At 42.4% G+C, this 25,427-nt stretch overlaps 1 protein-coding gene across 2 annotated transcripts in view; it reads right to left on the bottom strand.

The window, feature by feature from the left end:
* Nucleotides 1-25,427, bottom strand: part of tle2b (TLE family member 2, transcriptional corepressor b) — a 68,946-nt gene that overhangs the window by 29,857 nt on the left and 13,662 nt on the right. For both annotated transcript variants that reach the window (XM_029500611.1, XM_029500613.1), the window contains exon 4: nucleotides 12,818-12,862. In XM_029500611.1, coding sequence (XP_029356471.1) covers nucleotides 12,818-12,862 — 45 coding nt within the window. The remainder of the gene's footprint in view (nucleotides 1-12,817; nucleotides 12,863-25,427) is intronic.

The following is a 25,427-nucleotide window of genomic DNA, read 5'->3' as shown; positions in this document are numbered from 1 at the left end:
CCCTCCACCCTCCCTCTCGTCTCTTTTCTTGCTCAGTCTTGTTTTTTCCTCTCTCAGTCCCCCCCCCCCCTTCTCTGGGCAGCGAGCCAGCACCTCTTCCCTGGCGCTGAGCCAACTCCTCTCCTCCTCTTCGCCTCCTCCTCCTCCCTCCCTCTATCCCCCTTGCCTCTGATTGATGGTCCCTCTATTCTGGAAGGAGAGGAAACGAAACAGAAGAGAGAGAGGGAGAGAGGAAAAGGGAGCAGCAGAGCACGCACAAGGAGTGAACACATACTCACACAAAAACATTAAAGACACACACACACATAAGAATTGCGCACGTAAATACATCTACACACACAAAAGCCAAACAGACACACACTCAATATCATTCTCACAAAAACCATGCCAAACACACGCACACACACGCAGGCACGCACGCAACAAGGGCACACTGAAAAACAATCCAAATAGAGCAGGAGAACACACATAAATGAGCTGTGTGCAGAGCAAGCACAGCCTCCCAGCATGAGACCAACAAGCACACCAACACATACACTTACACACACACACATAAAGACACAGATTCAACCTTCAGTGCAGAACCAATACAAGATAGGCAGCAGAGCAGACAGCAGAAATATTTAGAATGAAAAATACAGACTGACAGCTCACTTTTACTACTCAAACACACACAGATCTCCAATACAGTTAGAGACTTATGCGCTAATAATGACATACACACACATCAACCACACATTCCACTTTCCAGAACATGTGACTGTGTGGCACCAAAATCTGTGCATCACATTTGGGGTTGTAGTTGTACAACCGGCTAGATCTTTAGCTCTGTCTTTGTCACTCACTCCCTCTCTCCAGCTATATTATACGGTAAGCTATTAGTCATATTCACACTGTGCCAGCTCACCAGCTTGCATTGACAGACTGCATACGGCTTCAAACTCATGTCACCCACCCACTCTAGCCAGTGTAGCAAAACCGGCTGCACTGAATGCATGCATGCATGCATGCAAAAACCCGGGATGCGCACATCTCAGTGTTTGTATGTATTAAAGGTGCAGCGACTTGCACACATTATCCTGCAGGAACACACAATTTCACATATTTGCTTAAAGGTCAGAGGCGTCCGAATTGGCCTGCACACTAAGTACTGGAACATCTGATTTTTGCCCAAACTGGTACTCATATTTCTTTTGAAATAGCTCTATGTCCTATTAAATTCAGGTACAGAAAGCAAAACTGCCTGACTAAACACATAACCAAGTCAAAACATCCTTGTTGGAAATGGATTCAGAATGCCAAGAGGAAAAAGAAGAGTCCAACTCTGCAGAGTTTACAAAGAGTAAGAAGAGATCTTTGAATCATTGGATTCAGCTGCTGCTGCTGCTGCTGCTGCTGCAGCGTTACCCGTTTCCAGCTTCAACCGCTTTCGGTAGCGCAAACCAGAGCAAAGCGACAGGCGGTTCCATCTGAGATAACACTCAGCATCCCCTCCTGATGGTTAGCCGCTGTATTTTAAAAATTACATTTCATCTGCCCTCACTGTTGGAAAGATGACCTATGCATCACGGCCTTCACCTATAGTGACGTTCATTATTATAACTACTCCGAAGACCAGTGGATGAAATCTATTCAACGGGTCCTAGACGCTTAATGAAGAATGTAATTAAACACACCTATGCCTCAATACTAATATTACTATTTTTACACAAACATAAATGTTTGAACCAAATTCTATGGCGAGGAAAAAGGTTGCACCTTGTGGATGCCATGAATATCTAATAAATTTCAAGGCCATCTATGCAATACTTGTTGAGATATTTCAACAAAGAATGATGAACCAAATGACCAGCAGACCATCAATTCAACCCTCTGGGCTGTGCAGCTATCAAGGCTTTTACCTTTTAACTATTTATTTCAAGCTTTAAATGCAATTGTAATTACTTTATAAAAAAAAAAAAAAGAAAAAAAAAAAGATTTCTTGCATATGACCTCTTCATAACTTAATGTGTACTTTCATTTTCATACAGCCGCGGGCTTCACACTGAGATTAACAACACACATATCTGCACATTATCCAAGATAAAAGCCCCATGCTGTGCAAATGCTTGTTCAGTGTACTGGCACTTTATTTGTTCCAATTCATGCAGTGTCCACATAACATGGTAGCACACATAGCTGTGATCACACACACACACCAATACAGTCTATGTAACGACTCTGAGCTCCTCTGCCAGAGTGACAAAGCTATTACTCTAAAAGGCTAGTTCCCTGGGAATTTAATCGCTCGTTTTCACTGCTCATTCATTTCGCTCTCTCTTTTCCAATGTTTTTCTTTATATATATGTATATATCACACTCAATCCTGCTCTCTCTCTCTGTGCCTTCTTAGTCACAAATTAGATGCATTACACATGTATGCACAGGCATGCAGGCATGGCATGAAGGGGGGGGGGGGGGGGGGGGGGTGGTCATGAAAGCTGCACAGGCGAACACACAGCACTGATGCAATAAGTGCAAAAAAACTGCATAGACCAGTGATCAGAGAGAGTGCAAACACAAACTACAAACACACACAAAGTCATTTGACCTCTCCAAAGCCTGTTCTAACTGACCCACATAGGTAGGCTTGTCCTAATTCAGCTCTTTAAATGAATGACTAGTTAAAAAATAACTCAAGCTGCAACTGTGGGATTATGGGCCGACTGGGTGGTGGAAATGGAAGTGAGAAAAAAATTTGAGACAGAGATGGTGGAAAGAGTGAGATTGAGAAAGGGGGTGGAGAGGGTGGGAGGGGTGGGGGTGGGGGGTAAAAAGGGAGGGAAGCAAAGAAGCAATCCTATTATGAACCAAAGCGGTGAGCTGAAAATGAAGGCATCTCTCACTCATACTCTCAGCCTCTCCCTCTTTCTCATTCTCGTTAAACTCTCTCCCCTCTCCCAAATGAGATGAAGATTCAGGTCACAACTTCAGCCAAATATACCAACGCATGCACGCTCACACACACACTGCACACGTGCACAAACACACGCATAAAAAGGCTAGGCGGTGCAGGCTAATTAGGCAAGAGGATAAGCTCATGCACACACGCACACACACGCACACACACACACACACACACACACACACACACGCTTTTTTATGCAACGCAAACAGATAAACATTCTCTCATGTGATCTCCATCTCCTGCTTGTATTCTGTCTTAATCTTCCTCAGCCCCTGTTTCTGTTTATTGATTTTCTCTGTGAATTTCTTCACTCGTTTTTTTTTTTTTTTTTTACTTTCTTTTCAGCTTAGTTTGAAGATATTCTTGTTTTTTTGTCTGTTTGTATAACTGGTAAGAAATGCTAATACTGCGATATAACATGAGCTATACGGAAAAATAAAAGTTCTCTCTTTTGTGTCACGTATTAAAAAAAAGAGGAGAGAAAAATTAATCCACACAAACGCACAGATACTCCCACACACTCAGCCTCATATGTGTGGTGGTGAAATGAAAGGAGGGAGCAGGAAGGAAGGACAGCCAGCTGCTTCATCTGTCCTCAGGAGTCCACAGGGGAAACAGTCTGGCTGCCGAGCATCCTGACTATCAAATACAGCTTCCTATAATATTCTGCCTGGTCTGTGAGCTGCACAGTCTTCCTATCTAGCATTTTGGTAGAGGACGTAAAGCCTATATATAGAGTTAGTGTGTGTAGTGTATATATACACACAAACACGTGCTAAGACTCGTGTGTGAACCCGATATTCTTACCTAAAGCGTTGTCTTTTATGGTAAAGCGCGTGTTCCAGATTTGAGTGAGGTCTAACTGTTGAGTTTAGGACAAAGTGATTGAGAAAAACAGATTTAAGGATGAACCTGGCTACAAAGGAAAACGTGAAGAATCGACTTGATGTGTTGGTGTTAATGCTTATGTTTCTGCTTTGCCAGTTACCAGCTGTTATCTTCTTAAATGGCCTTAAATTAGTAACCAGCAAGAGCTTCACTACCGAGTTCAAGGACACACTGACACACACTGTCCCCTCCCGATAATGGGATGCTGCCTGGGAAATTATTATTATTGTGGACAAAATTAAGCAAAAATGACACTGAAAAGGTACAAAACTACAAGAATTTGCATTCCTTGCTGTTTACATGCAAAACTAATTATTCACATTTTTTTCAGATACTTAGAAGTCTGGTTCTTTATTTGAGGTGATTTTTGATACTTAATATTTTAAAAGGAATGAATGAAACAGTGTTTGGGCCACTTCTTGAACAAGGACTTCAGTCTTGTAAAGGATGAGCTAAGACGAACAGAAACAGGAGTTCTGGAGAGATCAATAGCGCAAGAATAACGTGACAACACAATTTAAACACACTGAACACTTACAAATTATACTCCTACTCCGGTCGAATTTAAATGAGACAGGAGCATGTCGGAAATGTCGAGTGGTGTTACAAAGGCTACAGGTGTTATACAGCAACTTGTAACCACACAGCAGATGTGTAGGAGCGGATTTCTTTGCATCGAGCCTCAGTATCTTCTGGATTTAGTACTTTAGTACCGTCAAAAGATCTTCTCAAAGAAGATTTCCGATTTCCTGGTATTTAATTGACTTGTTGACTGGTATTATAAGATGATTTATTTGGACACCTTAAATGCAGCTATCAAAGACTGATGAGCATCAAGCTGTTCATGACGCCCATCAAAAAGATATTTACTCAGAAAAAAGGCATCTTTATATTTTTCATCTAGGTTCCTGTTATTGCTCTCATTATTTAATTGTGCACTTTACACCTATTATTTTGTAACCTATGTGCGTTGTACTATTACAACTTGAACTGATGAAGTAAAATAAAAAATATTTTCAAAAAAGGGTCTGTAGATCTGAATACTTCATTACTATAGTCAGAGAAATTCAACTGTTTAGGCCTCTCTCGCCTCCTTTCGTCCAATCCTGAATAAAGCAAATGTGCAACAATCCCTGCTCACGTAAAGCTCGCGTAAAAAGCACATCTTGTTTCAAGGATTTTAACCTTTTGAATTTCCATCAGCCAACCCCGCAGTCCTGACTCAGACAGCTTCGTGGTTCCTCTGGATATCAATTTCTAAACAAATCAGAGAGACATTTATACTCACCTAAAAGTGGCAGTCATTGTACATGCATAATCATATCGCATTAACAACAGAGAGTCATCCAAATTGGAGTCAAAGAGAGGATTTTCCTGTTTCCACTGATAAGACTGTGGAAGGACTGCTGAGGAGGAGAGTACCTATATGGTGCAACATGCACTTTTCATACACTGCTGTTCAGTCTCCAGGTGAAATTACAAAGCTGATATGTCTTTTTCAGTACTGATATGAAAGTGGCACACATGCAGTGGCCCCTTTGACCACTTTTTAGGATGCACTCTCGTGCCCCACCAAGTAGGGACCAGCAGAGATGTAATCCACTGGTTTGTGAATCGTCTTCATCGATTTCAGCTCCAGTTTGGGCATGCATTTTTATATACATGCTATTCTCCAACCTCCAGCCAGTGAGAAACACATATCTGGGTAGTTATTCAAATCCTGCCATAGTTGCTTCCCTGCTGGCCCCAGGGGTCCACTGAGGACACTATCCCAGCAAAGAAATAATGGACCCTTCAAGCTGAATGCACCCATTACCCCCAAACTGCAAAAACTGCACAGTATATGGGGACATAGAAGAATACACATTTCCCCGCAAGATAGATAATTGAATTGTGCTAGCATTTACAACGCCAATGTCATTTCACGTTGTTATACCAGCAAGTAAGATACTGTACATCACACCTGTACATAAAAGCCATAACAGCATTCAGCGTCATTATGAAAGCAGTCCATCTTGAGTGAAAGGAATTTCTCTCTTCCAAACGAAACCGGCCATCGGTGATGAGTTGACATTAAAGAGTTTGACATTAAATGTGAACTGGATTAATGGTACTGTGGGATAAAACGATAGGCCTGGTGTATGTATGCATGTTAACATACTGGAACTAAGAAATATCAGTCTGATGTACCTGCAGGTAGCTGCACGACTAGCTGTGTGTAACACTTTTCTCAGGTATGAAAAGGAACATCTTTAATTACTTGGGCCGACAAGCCCTCTACTCAGAATGAAACGGGGAAGAGCTTTGCTTCATTTCATTTTGTTTTCAACCGTTTGCGCAGGTTGAGTGTGCAGCAGTCTCAGGAGGAAGCCAACTCCAGCAGCTCCTCTGGGAGGATCCCAGGCAGCTCTGTTTCATCAGAAAATGTGCCAGTGCCCTGATGGACACCGTTGTCTTTGAACGTGGTTTTTGTCATGGTCAGACCATGACGAGCACAGAAGTCCAACAGCTGAACACTGCTCAGGTTCCACCAAATCACACCCTTCCAGGTCACGGTGTCACTGTACATGTGGATGGAGGGCCGGGCGGGGGCCCCTTCCTAAGGAATCCACATGGTCTGGCCAACCACCAGGAGGACCATCCCTGAACCTACTGCACCGCGATGCAACCGGCTGAAACTCCAACAAACTGCCAGAGAACCACGGTGCTACTAATACACAGCAGAGCTCCAACCCCTTCCACCACAGCCAGGGAAGAGCTATGCTGTAAATTAAGTGATCCCTGAAAACATTACGTACCAATAAGAGCAGACCTGTCCTGTCCTGTTCTGCGCTGACAGGCGTTACAAAACTAGGCGAAATGTTGGTGCAATATCTTGTCCCTAAAACTAACAAGAGGAGGCCGGTTTCATTACCACCATCACCACCATTGGTGTCTCTCTGCCTGGGATTGTTCCAAGGCAACCACATTTTGGATGGGGGAGATTCACACGAGGTCTCACCATCCTTGGGTGCTTTGTCTTATTTATTTAATTTAATTTAATTTATTTTTTTTACCTCAAATTGACGTTAATCCACAGTTCTACCTGATATACTCCAAAAAAGCTCATTGTTCATCGAGCCAAATGTTTAGCTGCTGTTTACGCCCGCTCCAGTTGTGAGCAGCTGTGGGCTCTGAGTCTTGCTTTAATGGGCCTTTCAAGTTGAACTGCTGATGGAAGGAAAATCGTATCCCCTCCACTTCCTGCCTTCCATATTTTAATATTTTACCAGGCTGCTCTCTGGTCACAAGGTTTTTGAGCTCGCTGGACACAAAGCTCGACAAAGCCTCTGTTGTATACCAAAACCTGCTGCATTCTACTCATCGCACATGCCAGTCATCATCATATCTTCAAGCTTCCTAGAGAATATGAATCACAAAGTAACGGAATACACATGTTGTGCCTCTGCACATGGATACAGGCAATAACCACGCAGGCCCCAGAAGTGCTATATCAATGAATACAGAATAAGCACAGAGAGCAGTGTAAAGTCCTTATAGCTTCCCTCGGCCCTTCTGGGGATAGAGAGGGTGTATATATGTGATATTATATGATAATGGAAGTGAACCAAGTGAGATAATGTAGCGTGTGCGTGTGTGTCTGTGTTTCAATGTATCCATGTAGCTTAGAGGAGCAGAGAGGATTTAGCTGTGTTGTGCTTTCATATGGTTCATCCGCAAAGGTGAAAGGGACAGGAGGAAGAGATGGAAGAGAAACAGGGAGGAAATGAAGGATATGAAGACAGCAAAAGGGTGGGGGGGGTGGGGGAGGCAAAATGGGGCTTAAAGGAAGGGTAGGAAGGCATGAGATTACTGTTACAGCTCAATTAATGCCGGGACATGAGATGACCCAGCCACTGATAATGACAGAGCGCGTGTTAGCGAAAAAGGCAGAGGAGGGGAGCGAGGCAATAGCGGTGATTTCGACAGGATGTTAGGAGGAAGCTGGAGGGGGAGAAAGGGGAGGAGGAGGAGAGGAAATAAGAGCAGATACTGTTAAATCTATTCATGATTCATTATTTCTAACTGCGACTCAAGGCTCCCATCCCTCCCTTGATGTCTCCCTTTCTCTCTAGCTTTCTATTGCCCCTCTTTTCTCCAGCTGCCCTCCCCCTTATTCCTTTCATTTTCCCTCCATTTCTTCTCTTTTCTTGGCACTCGTTTTCATCTCCATCTCTTCTTTACCCCCCCCATCTGTTCTCTGAGGTCTTTATCTGTCTCTTCTTAGGCTCCATCCTTCCTGTTTACCCTCTTCTCTTTCATCCGTTCAATTAATCTCCATCTCCTCTTTTCCTCTCATCCCTGCTCTCACACTTTTTCCAGCCTCTCCCCATCGTCGCTCAGTTTTTTTTTTCGCTTAACTGCCATTTCTTTTTCAAGCCGGCTCTTTTTTCCTCGCAGTATGTCATATCTTCGGGCCTAATTTTTAAAAAATGATCTTTTACCCTTTTTTCAAACTATCCCACTTACTTCTCCATCCCCTCTCCCTTTGTAGCATGCACTACTCCGTGCCTTCCTGAGACCATTTCCTTTTCGCTCTCTCTCTCTCTTTTTGATGTCCCTATTTTATACCAGTTCCTTCATTTCATATTCTATCACACTATCTCGCTACCTTCTGGTCTTTATTCTATTTCTGTCAATTTCCGCTTCTCTGTTTCCTTTCCTATCTGTGATACTGTTACTCTCCTCTTCATACATCTGTCTCAGTGGCTCTCCCTCCAGTTCTCATCCCTTTTTACCTACCATCTTGGGTTTTTTCTTTCCTCCTTGTGCACTCTGCTTTTTTCCTACCTTTCCTCTCTCTCATATTCCCCTTGCTCATTCTCCCCTCAGCCTCATTTACTGGTTCCGGACATAAGGCTTTTCTTTTTTTTCATTTATTTCTCTCTTATTGACACTCATTCTCCCAACTGTACCTCTTTGGTCTCTTTCTGTCACCTATCCCCCCCCCCGCAGCCTCCCATGGCCTACACAAAACATCCCTCTGTCATCTTCCCCAACCACCCTCACCCCTCTGCTCCTTCTTCCCTCACCATCTCTCAGAGGTGCAGCCAGCACCCCAGTCCATTTCTTCTTTTTGGCGACAGGAGCTGACAGTCCAGCTCTCCCTGGTTTTGCTGCCAGCTCTCTCTGCCTTTCTTTCCCTCTGTTCTCTGTGTAAGTCTTTGAGTACAATAGCCCAACTATATTTTAAATAGGTAGTATTTTAGGAACAGAAAAGATTTTCTGTCGTGCTGACCAAAGTGGCAATTTCCACAGTCTTTTGTACATAGTTGGTGCTTCATTTATTTTAAGGGTTAGTATCTTCTTATTAAATTCCTCTGTAGAGTGCTGCCTTTTCTCGATTGTTCGATAACATTATAAACTGTGAACATCTGTAGCAAAATACAGTGGCTTTACCACATTACACTGTGATGAAAATAAAAAAGTGGTATTAATCCTGTGAGCGCCTATACTTTTCCAGGAGGAAATGATCACCGGCTTTTCCGATAAATAACCACTCTTTTTACTTTCCTCTCTCTTTCTCATTTTGTCCTTTGTCTCCCTCCCTCTCATTCTGATTACTGCTCTGTCATTATACATTTTGTGGGATTTAAGGATCACTCTATCACATCTGTCAGTTTTATCTTTGGGGTTTTCTTGTCTTCTTTGTTCCCACCTCCTGTTCCTCAACTAAAGGAAGGAAAGCTCAAAAAAAAAAAAAAAAAAAAGTTGAACTTGTCAACTTATATCTCAAAAAAGAAAATTTCAATCCAATTTGAGGCAGAACCAAAGTAAACACGACGGCAATCCCGAGCTATGCGAGTTCTGCTGGTATACAACTGACTGCCCTTCATCATAAGCTCCATGTTACATCATGTTTTCCAGATGTGTCTGTCTCAAATGAGAAACGTATCCTGCAGACATTGAGTCACATTTTTTATTTTAAGTTCAGTATACAGTACCTGCGGTATGCCTGCAGGAGGTCCAGCATACCCCTTCTTCCTCTAATCCCAGAAAACTGACATGAAACATTGACCTGCACTAATTTATAGGTGGTCTAAAGTCTCGTTTAATGCTTCGTGTAGTCTGAGCCGTTGCAGAAGCAGAAGGCGCAGACACCCTCCTTACTATCTTCATAGATTTGAACACATATACAAATGCCTTCTTGCAACAATGTGAACTAAGAGCATGTGGCAGTTTCAACACAATGTAAAGAAGCATTTTTGACATTTCACCTGAAACATAGCAACAATTAAAGGGGATATTTACTCGTGTTTAATATACTTGCATACATGGTGATATTGATCAATTCTTCAACTCATCTTAGATTATTGCCATCAACTTCAAGAATTTAACATAACCTCAGCCAGACACAGTACTGGAGTCTGCAGTAAGTGTGTACACTGCTACTCTGTATTTGGACAGACACCCGCTATTTGATGTGCCTGTGCTATAATTACCTTGATAGCTAAATGACACGATGATTATGAGGTTAAAGTGCAGAGTGCAGAGGCATTCATTTGAAGGCGCTTTTAGAGATTGTTTCAAACAATGAGCAGCTTTCTAAATGTGTATTTTGCGCATGCTGGAAGCTCATTGTAAAATGTGAAAAATAAATCCCCCTCTCATCTTCCATGGCAGAGTCAACTGAGAGCAACAGAAAGTGAGTTAGCATGACACAGAGAGAGGGAGGCACAGGCAGTCACCTTAAAGGAAGACGCCATTCAGCTGGATAATGATTCTGTCTATCTGCATGGATGTCTGTCAACACAGCCAAATAGATTTCATGTCTGTTATCTGCTTCTCTGGCTTTTGTCTGTTCATTTTAGACATTTATCAGACTGTCTGTCTGTCTGCAGTTTGGCTGGCTTCTTTTCCCGCAGTGTAACCCCAGACAGCAAATTAACAGCAAGTGTGGAGACACATCTGACAGCGCACATCGCACATCTCAGCCATCCTCATTCAAGAGTACAGGTTGTTAGTGAGGATACTTGCAATGACACACAATTTACACTGATCCCTCTTTACATCACCTTCTACCTGGTAGTTGGTCTTCACATTGTTAAGAGAAAAAAGTGGGTGATTTTATAAAGAAGTCACAAGTACCAACTGGCCCAGACTGCAGATAATAAGTACAGCCTGTGGACAACTAGTGGGAGCTAAACCTGGTCTGTCCTATAAAACACACATTTGCCATTGCAGACCTGCCATTAGTGGAGGGACGATACAGGACATTGATAACGTAGCTGTTTTTTGAACAGCCCCTGCTCTCCCTGCACACTATCAAACAAAATATGTTCATACAGGAAGAGAGACTGTTGTTAGCCTTCCCTGGTACAGCTGCTGCTCACTATCAAGTGGATAGTGTCAATGTTAATTCTTTTAATTTTCACTCCTTCACTGCACATTAATATAAAAAAAAAAAACAGTGTCATTTTATACAAAGGTATGTCTGTGCTCTGTGTGGGGCACACGGGACAGTGTGATTACCCAAACAGTGGATTTGTTGTTGTTTAGAATATGTCCAGGCTACAACTAGCGGTGCTGTGGCAGCTGAAGCAGCAAGAAAAGGCAAGAAAGGGATGGCGGCTAATGAAGACAGAAATTTAGCAGGCGAGGAGGAGGAGGAGGACGGCTGCCATCGTGTTGTTGTGGGAGAGCCAACAAGGACAAAGGCAACAGGTGAAAATGACAGCAAAAGCAACAAGATAACCCCGATGTCTGGCCTTGCTATGGTTACCATTTACAGCAGCTGCTTTACTAACTGATTCACTAATTCTCACAATAGTAATTGTGAGAATAAACTCAAATACGTTTGCTTTCTAAGGGACACTTGTCTATCATAAGTGATAGACTAGTAAAACAAAACACATTTTCACACATCAGGTTTGCTTGCTCTAGTTCAGCTGCTGACTTTTTAAACTTTATTTTCAAGTGTTTGGCAGGAGCAGGAAAGTAAACACAGGAAGAAGTTTCCTGGATTCTGGACGGGATCAGCATCACATTCCTCCATAGCTCTAGTATCCGGGATATTTACCGGCCCGATGGCCGAACAGATTTAGACTGTGAGGAACACTTGAGGAGGATGGCACCAAACATCCCGATGTTTGTTCGCCCTGAGAGCAGTCAGTGCTGCTCCCTGTTGCTTCTGTTTGGTTCTCAGCTGCAAAGACCGTCTGAATATGAGCCCTGTGAGTTCACCTGCTGACGGCGTGGGGACTGCGTGAACTGCTTCTGAGTTCGATGGGGGGGACTGGATCAAGAAAACCTCCTCAAAAACAGCCTTTTTGCGATTCCTTTGGTTCTGCACACAAGTGCAATTACTGTTTTCACACCTGCCCAAACAGATCACACCGAAAGGGGGAAACAAGCCAAGATTTGATTTAACCGGACTAAAAAGTGCAGGTGTGAAAGCACCTAAAAAAGAAATCTACCCCCAACTTCTCTTTTTCTCATTCTACAGTAACTTGTACTTGTGATTCATTTATGTTCCTGGGCAATATTTACTAAAAGCAATAAAAGCAGTCATCCGTTGCTTAGTGTTGAAAGCACTTGTTACTTATTATTAGTTGAGCAAACAGGAGGAAGAAAAAAAAAAAAAAAAAAAACAGGTCCTTGCGATTGTTGCTAATTCCAATTGATTGCCTCTTTTTGATCTTACATTTTTTAACTTACAAATTATGACACACTTACTTACACTATTCAGTGAAACCATTCCTACTTTATCCTGCTAATATACTATCGAGTCGTAGAAGCCCGATAGCACATAATGATACGCTGGCATTCACTAGTTATGTGTGTAAAATAACACATCCACCTCCTCCCCGGCTGATCATTAAAAGCAACCTCTCCACAGACACTGATATAACAGCATATGTCAGCATCAGTTTGACAATGTGAAAGAAAGAAAACAACAACAACAACAACAACAACAACAAAATACAGAGTGGGCTTTCTTACCTGCTTGTGCATCTCAATGTTGAGACCGTAGGACATTTCATAGTACTGTGGAGACAAACACAAATAACAGAGCTTGCTTAACATTTTGTTCACAGCGCACATTTACATTCAGTCTTCCACGATATCTCCCGTTGAACATCTGTTGCTCAGTGTAACTACATATGCTGCTGTTTGTCACTGTGCTTTTCATGAAAGAAAGAAAAGTAACAGAGAGAGAGAAGATTGGAAGGAGAGAGGATGAGTGTGTGTGCGTTTCAGTGTGTCCGTGTGTAGGTAACAAGGTATTTTTGACTTTGTATGATCACTTTCTCAGCACGTGTATGTCCGTGTGGGTGCCATGGGGGTTTTTAGTTTGATGCCGACAAAGCAGCTGCCAAATGAGCATGACTTGTATGTTTGTGTGCATTTCTGACTGTGTGTCTTTGAACGTATATACTTGCTGGCCATCATCTTAATAAGCTAAACTTTGTCAGCAATGCTGCGCACCGTGAGCGTGTGTGTGAAAATGCCTGTCTGTACAGTACGTAGGTTGAGTCATGTATAAGCTCCCAATCATGCAACCACAACACAGCATACACTATCGCGATATCGTAAGGAGCGAGGCAGTGCTACTGGAACACTAACAAATAGGCCAGACCACATCTGGAGGTGATCTGGTTTGCGTTATGATCAGACCTGAGCCTGGTGGAAATGCAGTCTGTAAAGTGTGGCCACAATCGTGAGGAGAAAAGTTCAAAAAGTCTCTTAACACAGCCTTTTATGGCCATCTGCCAAAATCTACAGACAGCCCTTTTCCTGGCATGCAAAAACTAATTACACACACACACACACACACACACACACACACACACACACACACAAAAAAAGCAGTAACGCTTTGTTTGACCTGTGACAAACCTTTTTTTTCATGTACGCACCACAGTTCCTTTCACTAGTAAAGTTAAATGAGAATATTTGTTGTTTTCTTAGTTTTTTCTTCAAAAAACTATTTGGCTGACTGTACTTCTGCCAAAACTCTGTCAACTTTGAGTCAGCTGTTCCTTTCACTACTTTCTGGCATTATATATCAATCATTAACAACTGTTAAAAGAATTGACAGAAAAAGCATTCGTTTAGTGACCATATCCAGCTTTCATGTTTCAGCTGCGAAGAGGTTCAACAGCGTGAGAGGAGGATGTGTATACCTGTGCATGTGCTTGTTAAATGCCTTATGCTACCACGTCCGCTCTCACTAAATGTGTGTGCGCGTCACTAATGTGCTATAATACTGCTATAATGCTGTTGGCGGCGAGTGGTAAACAGACAGTGAGGATCGGTCATGCTGACAAAGGCAACTTCTGCCGCCAGATGAGCAACGCTCCGACTGATAAGCGCGAGACATGATTCCCTCCCTCCCTTCCTCTCTGTATCCCCTTGCTCATTTTCACTTTATCTCCCTCTCCTCTCTCTCCATTTGCTCCCCATGTCATTCAGTCCCGTCTCCATCTTTCAGAGCCTGTCAGTCTTCTCTCCTTCTCGACGCTTATTCCCTTCCTTTCTTTTTCTCCCCATCAGATATTCTTTCTCTCCATTTCAGCCCATCTTTCTATTTCCCGTCTCCTTTCACTCACTCACTAATTTGGTCCGTCTCCATTCACATTTAAAGTTTTCTATTTAAATTCAAATTCACGTTTTATATAGAATTAGGCACAGGACTTGAAGATCACATTGTACGATGATTAAACGGTGAGCAAAATCTTTCAGGGGAAAATAAAAAATCTCAATACTTTTACACGTCACACAACGCTACAAAACGCACTCTGCCACACACAAAGTATTTTTACAGTTACATGTAATGTAGTTGTGAGACCTACAAAAGAAGCAATAAGATTAAAAAAAGACAGACTTTGAAGGAGCTGCTTAAAGTTTAATGTGTTGTTTCACTCACATTTTATTGCTTCAGTGGGAAAGTCATTTTTTTCCCCCGCTGAGTTATAAAGGATCAGAGAAAGTGTCAAATTCTTCATCTTTGAATTTTAGTTTAGATAACTGAACGAACAGCAAAACATTTTCGGCACCACTTATAGTCCGCTTAACCACGCCATCTATACTCGCATAATGATCCAAACAGTTTGCACACATCGATTTTGGGGTGGACCGTAGCAACTTGGCCAGCACTTTGTTGTGACTGACGCCGACAGAGTGATCGCAGTTCTACCGTTAGTTAGCTGAATGCAACCGTACATCTGAAGCAAACCGTTCACAGAGATCAGCTCTTGGTGGTGGTGGTGGTGGGGGGGCGCGCACAAGTCTGCTTGACCTGCACACAGCAGGCACAAAACCCTCAAGGTTGGCTTGGCCTTTTGCTAATGTATTTTAGCCTGAGCTCTGCCGTAGACTCACACTATTACACTGCAACAGAAAAGCGTATCGACAGAACCGAGGCTGCTGGTAACAATAGTACTGATCCATCCATCGTTGTGTTTTTCTTTGTCGTCACCTCCTTGTCCTGTGTCTCCTTTGTCACCTTCTGGTGTATTTTCCCTTGCACTCTCCTGTCAACCCCTTTTCTGTCTTCCTTGCCAATTACCTCATTTCTCTTTTACTTTTGTTTTTTTCCCTCTATCTTTTCTCTATTAATGTCTCTCTTTTATCTCCCCTTGTTCTGTCCATCTGCTGTATCATTTCTGTCTCTGTCCTTCACACTCTCCTTTCAGTCATTTCTATCAATCATCTTTCTCCTTTTTCTTCTATCTCTGTTTCATGCACAAGCTCACTCTATTGTCATTTCCTCCTCAGCTCACTCTATCTGTACATTTGCTCTCGCTCGTCCTTGTCAAGTGCTATATCTATATTTTCTCCCTTTCCGCCATTTGTCAAGCTCAAGTCCGCCGTGTACTTTGCTCCTTCCCATCTATTCCTGACGCTGTCATGCACACGCACAAAAGACATTTTCATGCGCACATAAACATATGAAATCTTTGAATCTCTTTCAGATGCTTCACATAAGTATACGCACACCTGAAAGCACAGGCACTCACAAACATACTTGAGCAAGCTCTTTGTTACAATGTCTGCCAGTTCTTCAGCCCGCTCAGCATGAGAGAAATGTGACATCTCTCTTTGTCCTCCCTTTTTCTCTCCCTCCATCTCTCATCAGCCTTCGTCATCACCCTTCCATCATTACACCTTTCCTAAATCCTCCCCGTCTTTTTAACTCAATTCCTGTCTCTCCTTATTAATTCTCCCTCCATCTCACCCATCAGCCTCTTCACCTCTGCGTCATTACTCTCCCTTTCTCTATTTCGCTCACTGCTCTTTCACTCCCCCCTCTCCAACATCCTCTTTTCATTTAGCATCTCACTTTTGGCCACTACACTGACAGCCGAGTGCCAAAATCAGGGCCCCCGGCATTAAAATACAACCTTGCAAGAACATAGTTCACTTGAACAGCTCTTCACTCTCTCTGGACCTGACTGTACATACTCAGCCTGATGTTCTGGACAGGAATGTGATAACAGTGTAATGGGGAAGCCTCTCTGTAAAGCCAAAAGGAAAGCAGGCGTTTAATGTTTTAGATCAGACAACCACATGGACACACTGAGGCCAGAGCAGGAAGTGCCTGATTCAACTGAGCAGCAGGACCTTTTAATGCACCCAACTCTCTCTCCCACGTTTTTTCTAGAAGCTAAAGGCTCAAACATGGTCAGCCTAAATGAAGTGATCGATTTGAAAAAATGAATAACATTCACTGAATGTCCTCATTTCTCTGTTTGCAACTAACGAATGCAACCATCGTAACACACAAGAAGGTGGCAGAAGCGAAACAAAAAGCTGTTTGCCCCAGAGGAAGAACTGTGCTTTGGTTTCACAGCATCATGCATGCATCTGGTTCCAATTTGGGAACTTTGGGAACTAAATCCCAAATCAAAAATTTTGAACTATGAACATAAACGATTTAATTTTAGCCTTTTGTGAGGTGAAATTTGTCTTACATCTAGAGATTGCAATCGGTCATTTTTATGAGCTGGATGATTTCCCTCTATGCTGACTAACGCATCTCAGCGCGTCTCATCCAGAACATCTCAAAACTACTGAGGAGGTTTGCCCATTTGCCAGGACTGAAACCTGAATCCTGAAAAAGACAGTTGGAGCTGAAAGCTGAGCTGCAGTACAGGCGACAGAGTAAGTTACCAAATCGCCCAGATACACAGTAGTATGACATTTACTCTGTTTAGTGTACAGGCAGAAAAGAGACGACAAACAGAGTGAAATGTGGTAACAGTTGTCCTGTGGGTGTAGCCGAGACAGCAGTTAAGTGACTACGGGAGTGTGTGGTCTGGATTATAGTGTCGTCACTACTGTGCAGTCTGTGAATGTGTAATTTGTGAGAATGCAACTTCAATATCAAGTAAAAGTGGTTAGACTGGATTAAATCTTCCAAATGGCAGTTTAGTGGTTCCAGTGAATATAGTATGGCGTCTTAACCGTGTTCTGATTCATATAGATCGCATCATTATATCATTCATGAACGTACATGATGGTACATGACACACAGACGCTCCTCACTGGAGCCCGGAACTTAATATACACCTAGTGTTGATGCATATTTCTTTAATTTTTTTGTATTTACTAAGATCTGCAGCAGTGGAAAGCTTCAGAATAATAGGCAATGTCAGGGTTATTTATGAATTTGTTGGTAAAAAAGAAAAAAGTAATAATTACGATAAAGATGTTGAGCCGTTTACGTTGTTTCCTGAGCTGTACTTCCAACAAACCACCAAGGACATTTCTCTGCACAGATTATATTCCACCAAAACTCTCTGAATAATAACAGACCTGAATTGCATCCTCAAATTCATATTTTCAAAATATCATAATATATTTGATTCCTTCATTCATGAGACTGATTATTTCAGTGCTTCTCCGTCCTCCACAACAAGTGCCACCCTGAGCCTTATTGTTTCGACACCAAAAAACATTTTTGCCACATGTAAAGCTTTTTCCTTCGAATCATGAAGACACATACTTTCTGTTTTCAAGAAAAGCATCTGCTGTATGTATTCAAGGGGAATAAAATCTCTGGAGCTTTAAACTGTTTCGATTTCCTGTGTATCTTAATTCTTCTTATTTTTTTTACTTTATCTATTTTGCTTTAAATGCATGCACACACTTTACGAGTCTGCATCTCACTCATAGCCATTATCTCCATTTTTTGACTGCTTTTGGCTCATTATGCCAGTTCAGCAGACAGGTTACTTTAGATAAATGAGGTTGCAGTGTAGTTCTTATTTATCTGATGGCGCTGTAATGTTCCACTCCTCTGAACATAGCCCATATCTAATGTGTATCTGCCACTAATAACATACACACTGCACTGTCATCATCAGGGCAGGACAGACAAAAAGCATTCCTGCTTTTCTCTCAACAAGCTGCTCTCTTCCTCTCCTTCTCTCCTTCTGCCTCTTTCTTCCTTCACTCTCGTGTTTCCCTCCTCCCTTCCTCTCTTCCATTCTTCAGGGAGTGTTCCCCCCCCCCCCCCCCCCCCCTCCTCCACCCCCCTTAGTGTTGAGAGAGTGTCAGACGATGGTGCCAGACTCGCTCTCTCCCTCTCTTTACTTCTCTCCCCTCTTTCTCTCTCTCTCTCTCTCCCCCTCGCACCCCGCCCCCTCTCCCTCTCCCTCTCTTTCTCTTTCTCTTTCTCTCTCTCTCTCTCTCTCTCTCTCTCTCTCTCCCTCTCCCTCTTTCTACTTCTCTCTCCCTCTCTCCCTCTCTCTCTCTCCTTCTCTCTCCCTCTCCACCTCTCTCTCTGCGAAGAACGCTGGCAGACTTTAAAACGGTCTTTAGGAAGTGGGTCTAATCCAAGGTGATTTATCTAAATGGGAGATTCATGTGTGTGTGCAACTCTTCACTCAGGCACGTGTGGCTTTATAGGATGTTTATAGCTCATTTATATGTATGTGAGCTGCTTACATGCGTGTACAGCGCTTGTGTTTACTCCTGCTTGCTTTATTTGTGTGTACGTGTATGAATGAATGAGTGTGTGTGTGTGTGTGTGTGTGTGCGTGCGTGCAGATGTGTGTAAAAACCTTAACCAAAGCATTGTTCATCTGTTTCTCTTGGGTGAGCTTGTCTCTTTCATCTGCCCGCCCACGCACACACACACACCACTGATGTTAAAACATTTATTAGCACACTGTGCTAACCCACATTAGCGGTTAGGTTAGCAGGCTCTGACTTCTACATTGTGTCCTGTCAGCGGGTGACGACTAAATCAGTCACAGCAGACAGTCGGTCTCACTGCAGCTTATCTTGCAGCCAGTTTCATCACAGGGAGAATACGAACAACCGGATACTACTGACCTTGTCTTTGAAGGGGTTTATATCTGTAACCCCTCGTATACAGTACAAACCGTGGGGGAGACCCCGTCCATCTTTATGAATACTCCCATCCTGTTTGTTTCTCCTGATCCAGACATTTCAGACAGGTTTAAGACTCTTAAAACAGACTCAATCCCTCCCTACATCTGGCCCCGCTTAAATCCCCTGGCCAACTCCCACTATCGGATGGCATAGTAACGTTTAGCTTAGTGGGGAGAAATCCCTCTTCAGATTTTGCCCTTGTCTTTCTTGCACTCTAACACCAGTTTGATTTCGCCCCCTCTTTCTGCCATTGTATGCATTTTCCTTCATCTTCTGTCTTTTCATCTTCTCCTATATCTCCTTTCCTCTAACATACTCACTTACAGAAATGAACCTTTTTTGTCTTTGCTGTTTTTTCTCCTTCTTTGTCAGTGTCCTTGTTCTTTTTTTCTTGTCTCTCTGCCAATGCCTTTGTGCCCTCTCTCTCTCATATTTCTCTTTCATCTCTGTTTTTCTCTCCATCTTAGTCTCCCAATCTCATTCCCCTCCACTTTCTTTATTACTTCTATTTTGTCTATTCCATCTCTCCCTCGCCTTCCTTCTTTTTTTTTTTTCTTTTTTTTTAAACCTTTCCCCTCTCTTTCCCTTCCCTCTTTCTCAAGGAGTCTGTGACTGTAATGTTGCTGAAGAGAACACAGTGTGTCAGCCTGAATCAGACAGATGAGCTGGGAGTGGAGTAAGAGGCTGAGAGCACTGCATTAATCCACACACACACACACACACACACACACACACACACACACACAAACTTCATCTCTGCCTAAGGGGATGTACCGAACGGACGAAGCACACAAATATATGTGTACACACACACACACACACACACACACACAGGCTCACAATATTCCTACAAATAACTGCATGGCAGGCATGACACAAAACACCAAGGCAATGATACAATACTGCCGCAGACAATACGATATTCACACAAAATAACACCAACATTATTGACAACATTTTCAATAATGATATAAATAATACAACAAAATCAATCCACTGTCTTATTGATGTATGGTTCCAAACAAAGGTATTTAATCATACTTGTGTCTGTGACTTACAATAGTTAGATTTTTATGTCCAAGACTGAATAAAATATCTTCGATAAACGTAACTGACAGCTGATTGTTGTGTAAGTCATAATATTAGCTACAATTTATTTCTGTTTTCTGTTTAAGACCCTCTGCTTTTGGCACTAAGTAAATGTCTTGGGAAAGTAAAGTTAGTGCACCTGACCGTGCTAGTTGCTGACGGTCTTTGGACATTTATACTAAAACAGGTTAAAGGCTTGCAGAAATTCATAGAAGCTGTGCAAATATCAAATAACCAGGATAGCCTCCACAATGAGGGTGAGCAAGCCTCACTGTTCAGTTCTGTTGGCCATTATTATAAATTCACAGTTTAGTTGTTTGCTGTAAATTTTGAATATGCAAATTTCATTTTTTTTTTTTTTTTTTGGGTGGTGGGGGGGGTCTACACAATAAATGTATTAAATGTCACATTTTAAATTCAAATTGACAGCCCTGTTGTCCCACCCCCCCGCACACAGGAAGGGAAATATGTTCATATAATATGCAATTTAATCTCCCTCATGTTTCATCTCACTATTATTTTGTATGCAACAATATTTTGTGTCTTGCCAACAGCATGACCATTCATTACCACAAGACCCCTGCAGCGCCTCTGTACCCCACAAATACACGCACAGACACACACTTAAACACAGCTATGAGGAAACCGCCTAATGTGATTTCCGATTGCGAGCTGTTACCCTCCAGGAGACACGTCTCTTTTTTATACTTCATAATAAATGGGCTGGTCCTTCCACACACTCGTAGGACTTTGGTATTTGACAGAAGGAATGTGAGGAGAGCTGTAGGACTGACGCTGGGAAATGGGGGCGTTTCTAAAAAGCATAAAAACCTAAAAACGAATATATAATAAGGAGGGGAAGGAAACTGGAGCAGCAAATGAACTACAATGTCTCTTTGATTGTAAAACCTTCAAGTAAGCCTAATTAGATGATGAGCAAGGTTTTCTCACTATGGGCCGCTACATATAGGTGGTAAGAGGAAGCAGATAAAGAAGAGATTGGCACAAATGTCTATTTGGGCTGCAATGTAACTCTGAGGGGGGTTTGTTTTATGATGCAAGTAAACTGTTTTATCTTTCTTGCTTTCACCTTCCAGTGAGCTCTCTTCCTGCTTGCGTATCTGCTGTTAGCTAGACTCAACCTCAGGCCAGCAGGGGTGAAACACAGCTCTCCAGGTGGGAGTGCTTACTCGCACTTTGTGTAGGCATGTGACCGACATGTCTCTGCCCCCTGATTATCCAGGGCTACAAAGCAACCTTATTTAAAAACACACAGAGGAATTCCAGGATGAAGGGTAGCAATGAAATATGAGAGCCATGAATTATAAATACAACAGCCAGAGAAAGGCAAGACACCCACAGACAATCTCTGTGTGTGTGACTTGATGTTTGTGTGCGTTCGCAGCTACCACTAAAGTTACACGTTGCCAGTGTCTCCACACATACAAAGAAATGAGCCAGTCTAGCAGAGCAGCCAACATAAAACATACACTCCATCCAAAAAGCTAAAGAGAGCAGGTCTGCCAAACATACAAATACACTATATCCAAACCTGGCTCCGCCGTTTCACTGCAGCAACACTCCAGACAGGAGCAATTTGAGAGGGTTATGGCATCATTTCTGCAAGCGTGAAATGTGTAAAACATACCCAATGCCAGCTATAGAATTTCAGTAGTAAATGTGAGGAAAAATAAACTTCCTAACTTCGAAAAATTTCATGCCATAAGGAGACGTCTAGCAGAAGAATTAAAACTAATACCTTCTGTCAAAACTTGGTCGTTGGTAGCAAAGTATAGCTATTCAGCAAACAGAATATTGCTCCCGTTATTGACTGACATTAGCTTTTTGTTTTCTCAAAGTCGCATCCTCTTCAATAGTTAAATGTAATTTGGACATTTTCAGTCTCACTATTTGACGAGCTCTTTTACCTCCATTTAGTAGCCAGCATCATCCACAAACATGAAGAACTGCGACACAAAATGATTTAGTACTGCCACAGCGTCTTTTTTGGTTCTCAAACTCACCCAAAACGTGACGTAGTCCACACTCCGTACCAGCTGGTGGCAGTGATGCATCATTTTGTCTTTTGGTAACCACAAATACGCCCCAAAACAAGTAGAGAAGGTTGCCTAGCGGACAGAACTTCATCCAAACATTACATCTTGCATTGCGGCTACTGATTTTGCTCGTTTTCTCAAAATAGTGGAACATTTTTCTTGCAGCAACACCTCCCAATGTCGCTGCGAGCGGTTCCAATTTTTTGGACTGGCCGTTTTGTGGTGCTGTCCTGGAGCCAGCAACAGACTTTTTTTTTCTGTGAAAACGCGTGAAAGCGGTTTTAGATAAAAGAGCAAGAGAGTAGTAAAGGTAAAGGAAAAGCTCTTTTGTTTTTGTTTTTTTTAGAAACATACGAATAAACGGAATGAAGGAGGAAAATTTGTCATTAAATAATCAAATAATTCAAACTGTACTGAACTGAACATAAGACTGGTCAATGATTACTTAATGACATCAGCACAGGATCTACACAAATTCTACCTTAACCTTAAAATTCAGACATGAGATCGCTAAATATGTCACACAATACATGTCAGAGTATTTTCTGATCTGATGGCCCTCAAAAAAAAACAAAAAAAAAAACACCTTGGCAAAAACAAAACCGATCTGGCAGTTAAGTTTCGTTTCGTAAATGTTAAAAACAGCTTGGTGGATTTTAATTAAGATTTAACTTTGGGCTCAAAATCTGGGAAAAGAGAACAGTGATGACTGCCATTAGGAAGTCACCACCATGTGTTTTATTGACCAGAAAACCTTTATTTCTGGTTCTGTAGCAACTTCGTACTCCTTCCTCCTTGGCCACATGAGGCCATTCTCAGTTTAGACACACGCACAAATGAACCATTTATCTCACAATCTCGCCAAAGAACCACATGGAAGAGAAAGCTTATTATTTACCATTTCTTTTGGGGAATTAAAGTGTTAAAAGTTCACAAAATAATCCACAAGCATTAGCACCATATAACCCTGCATAACCATCTCTATATTTTCCAACCCCTCGCCCTCGTATTTAAAGAGCTTAAAACTGATGAATAGTAAAGGCAGAAGCAGTGCAGCGTGGTGAGCAGAGCCCCAGCCTGTGGAAACAGGCCTCAGTATGGATGACAGCCCTAACGAGCTAAATATAGCCTTCTGGGTTATCTCCTCTGTGGGCGCAGCGAGTCCGTTGTTGCTTCACATTATTTACGTGTCTGTGCGTGTACCCTCTCTCTCTTTCTTTTTCACTCTCTCTCTCTCTCTCTTTTTTTTCATTTCACGCCTCCCCACACAAACACATCACTATCCCTTTCTCGTGCACTCTATGTTGCAGTCTCCTTTTTTCCTCTCTCTCTCTCTCTCCAACTCTTTCTCTCTTTCTCTCCATTTCAGCCCTTCGCAGCATCTTTTTTCCCAACCTCCATCTCTCCTCTCTGCATTTCTGTCCCCTGGTACCTTCTTCTCATTCGTTTTCAGCAATTTCTCTCTCTAACTCTCTCTCTTTCCCTCTGTATCTCTCCCTTGCTTCTATCTCTCTCCCTCTCCTCTTTTATTCTCTTTATCTCTGCCTCCCTTTGTATCCTTCCCTCCCTCCCTACCTCTCTCTCCTCCCTCCCTCAGCAGTTCCCTTTTTTTTTTTTTTGTCTGACATACTCTGAGCCTTTTTTCCTCTCAAGCTATCTTTCCCTTTGAGCCTCTCTTCCACTCCCCTCCCTCTCATTTTCTCTCTCTCCCTTCCTCCCGTTTCTGAACTATGCCTATGAAGTAGCATAGCACCGTGTTAGGCATGCACAACGCCACAGTGAGCTCCAGTTCAAATAATACAGCCTGGAGTTCCAACCGTCTGCCATGCTAACCCATATGGGTATGTCATATGCATCTGACCTCCTGCCATAGGGAGCTGTTAAGCCTAATGCTGAACTTCAGCATGAAGCAGAGGCTATGCGAGCGCTCTCCTCCACCCCCTCCTTACTTTACCAAAAGGCACAGTGGTCACAAAGGCCGTGACATTTAATATGCACGAAGTTCGATCAAATGTCATCTATTGCCCCCGTCTATGAAAAGACGCTGGCACACCACCGCTCCTTTTGTATCAGCTTGGGTGGTGAGGATTTGCAGTTGAGAAGGTGGATGTTTGTCTGGGCTATCCGCTCCACACAGTAATTCTGTCAAACCACAGCTAAAATGGGGAGTGCCTGAGATTAGGGGAAGGGGGTGTTTTTTGAGATGTCTGTGGTTTTCAGAGGATTTTCTTTGTGTGTGTTCTGCACTGCATCATATTTATATGCACGTGTGTCTTCTTGTAATTTTTTTTTTTTTTCTCTTCCAATTTAGAAGCGGGGGGATATTTTCATGAAGTAAGGTTAGCCTGTCTATTTTTCTGTTGAGGACCGGTTTGTGTTTGCACAGTTTACTTTAAGTTTTGCAGGAGGTTGCAGTTATGGATAACTATAAACTCTGAGGCAACACAATGTTACGTTTGTCTTGTGATAAAATCATTTCTTTATAAACAGCATGTAACAGACACACAAGAGATGAACCTTTAAGTCAACAAAAAGCCACAGTGGTATCAGTTACTTACACATCTGATCTGGTGTTTGTTAGCCAACATCACCAGTCGTATGAAAGCTACTGGTTATACCAAATAAAGTAGGATTGTAGTAATGTTTCTATTATTACGTCATTCATATAAAAAAAAAAAAAAAAACACCTTTGTAAAGGATTGAAATGCTTTAGCAACACCCAACAGGTTACAGATTGATATCTGAATTGGAGAAAAGGGTTTTGACTTTATTACATTATCATTTATAACAAAAACCAGAATTAGGTGTCTGAGGAATAAAGATCTTTCAAGGAAGGTCCTCATGAGGGACAAAGAACAAAGATGTGTGTGTGTAAGTGCAGATGAATGAATGTGTATATGCTGCATCTCCTGAGTGTTTGTGTATGTGTGAGTTGGGCAGGAGGAGGAGTGAGGGGGGTTTATCCGTTTATCTCCTGCCTGTCTGCCTGTGTGCTTCTATATCCATTTGTCTGTCTGCCAGTTAACCTGTCTGCCTGCTCACTTTTCGTTCACTATCTATTT

The sequence above is a fragment of the Echeneis naucrates genome, chromosome 4 (assembly GCF_900963305.1).
Source record: "Echeneis naucrates chromosome 4, fEcheNa1.1, whole genome shotgun sequence".
Classification (NCBI taxonomy): domain Eukaryota; kingdom Metazoa; phylum Chordata; class Actinopteri; order Carangiformes; family Echeneidae; genus Echeneis; species Echeneis naucrates.
The sequence above is the reverse complement of the archived record's forward strand: the minus strand, read 5'-3'. Positions and strand labels throughout refer to the sequence as shown.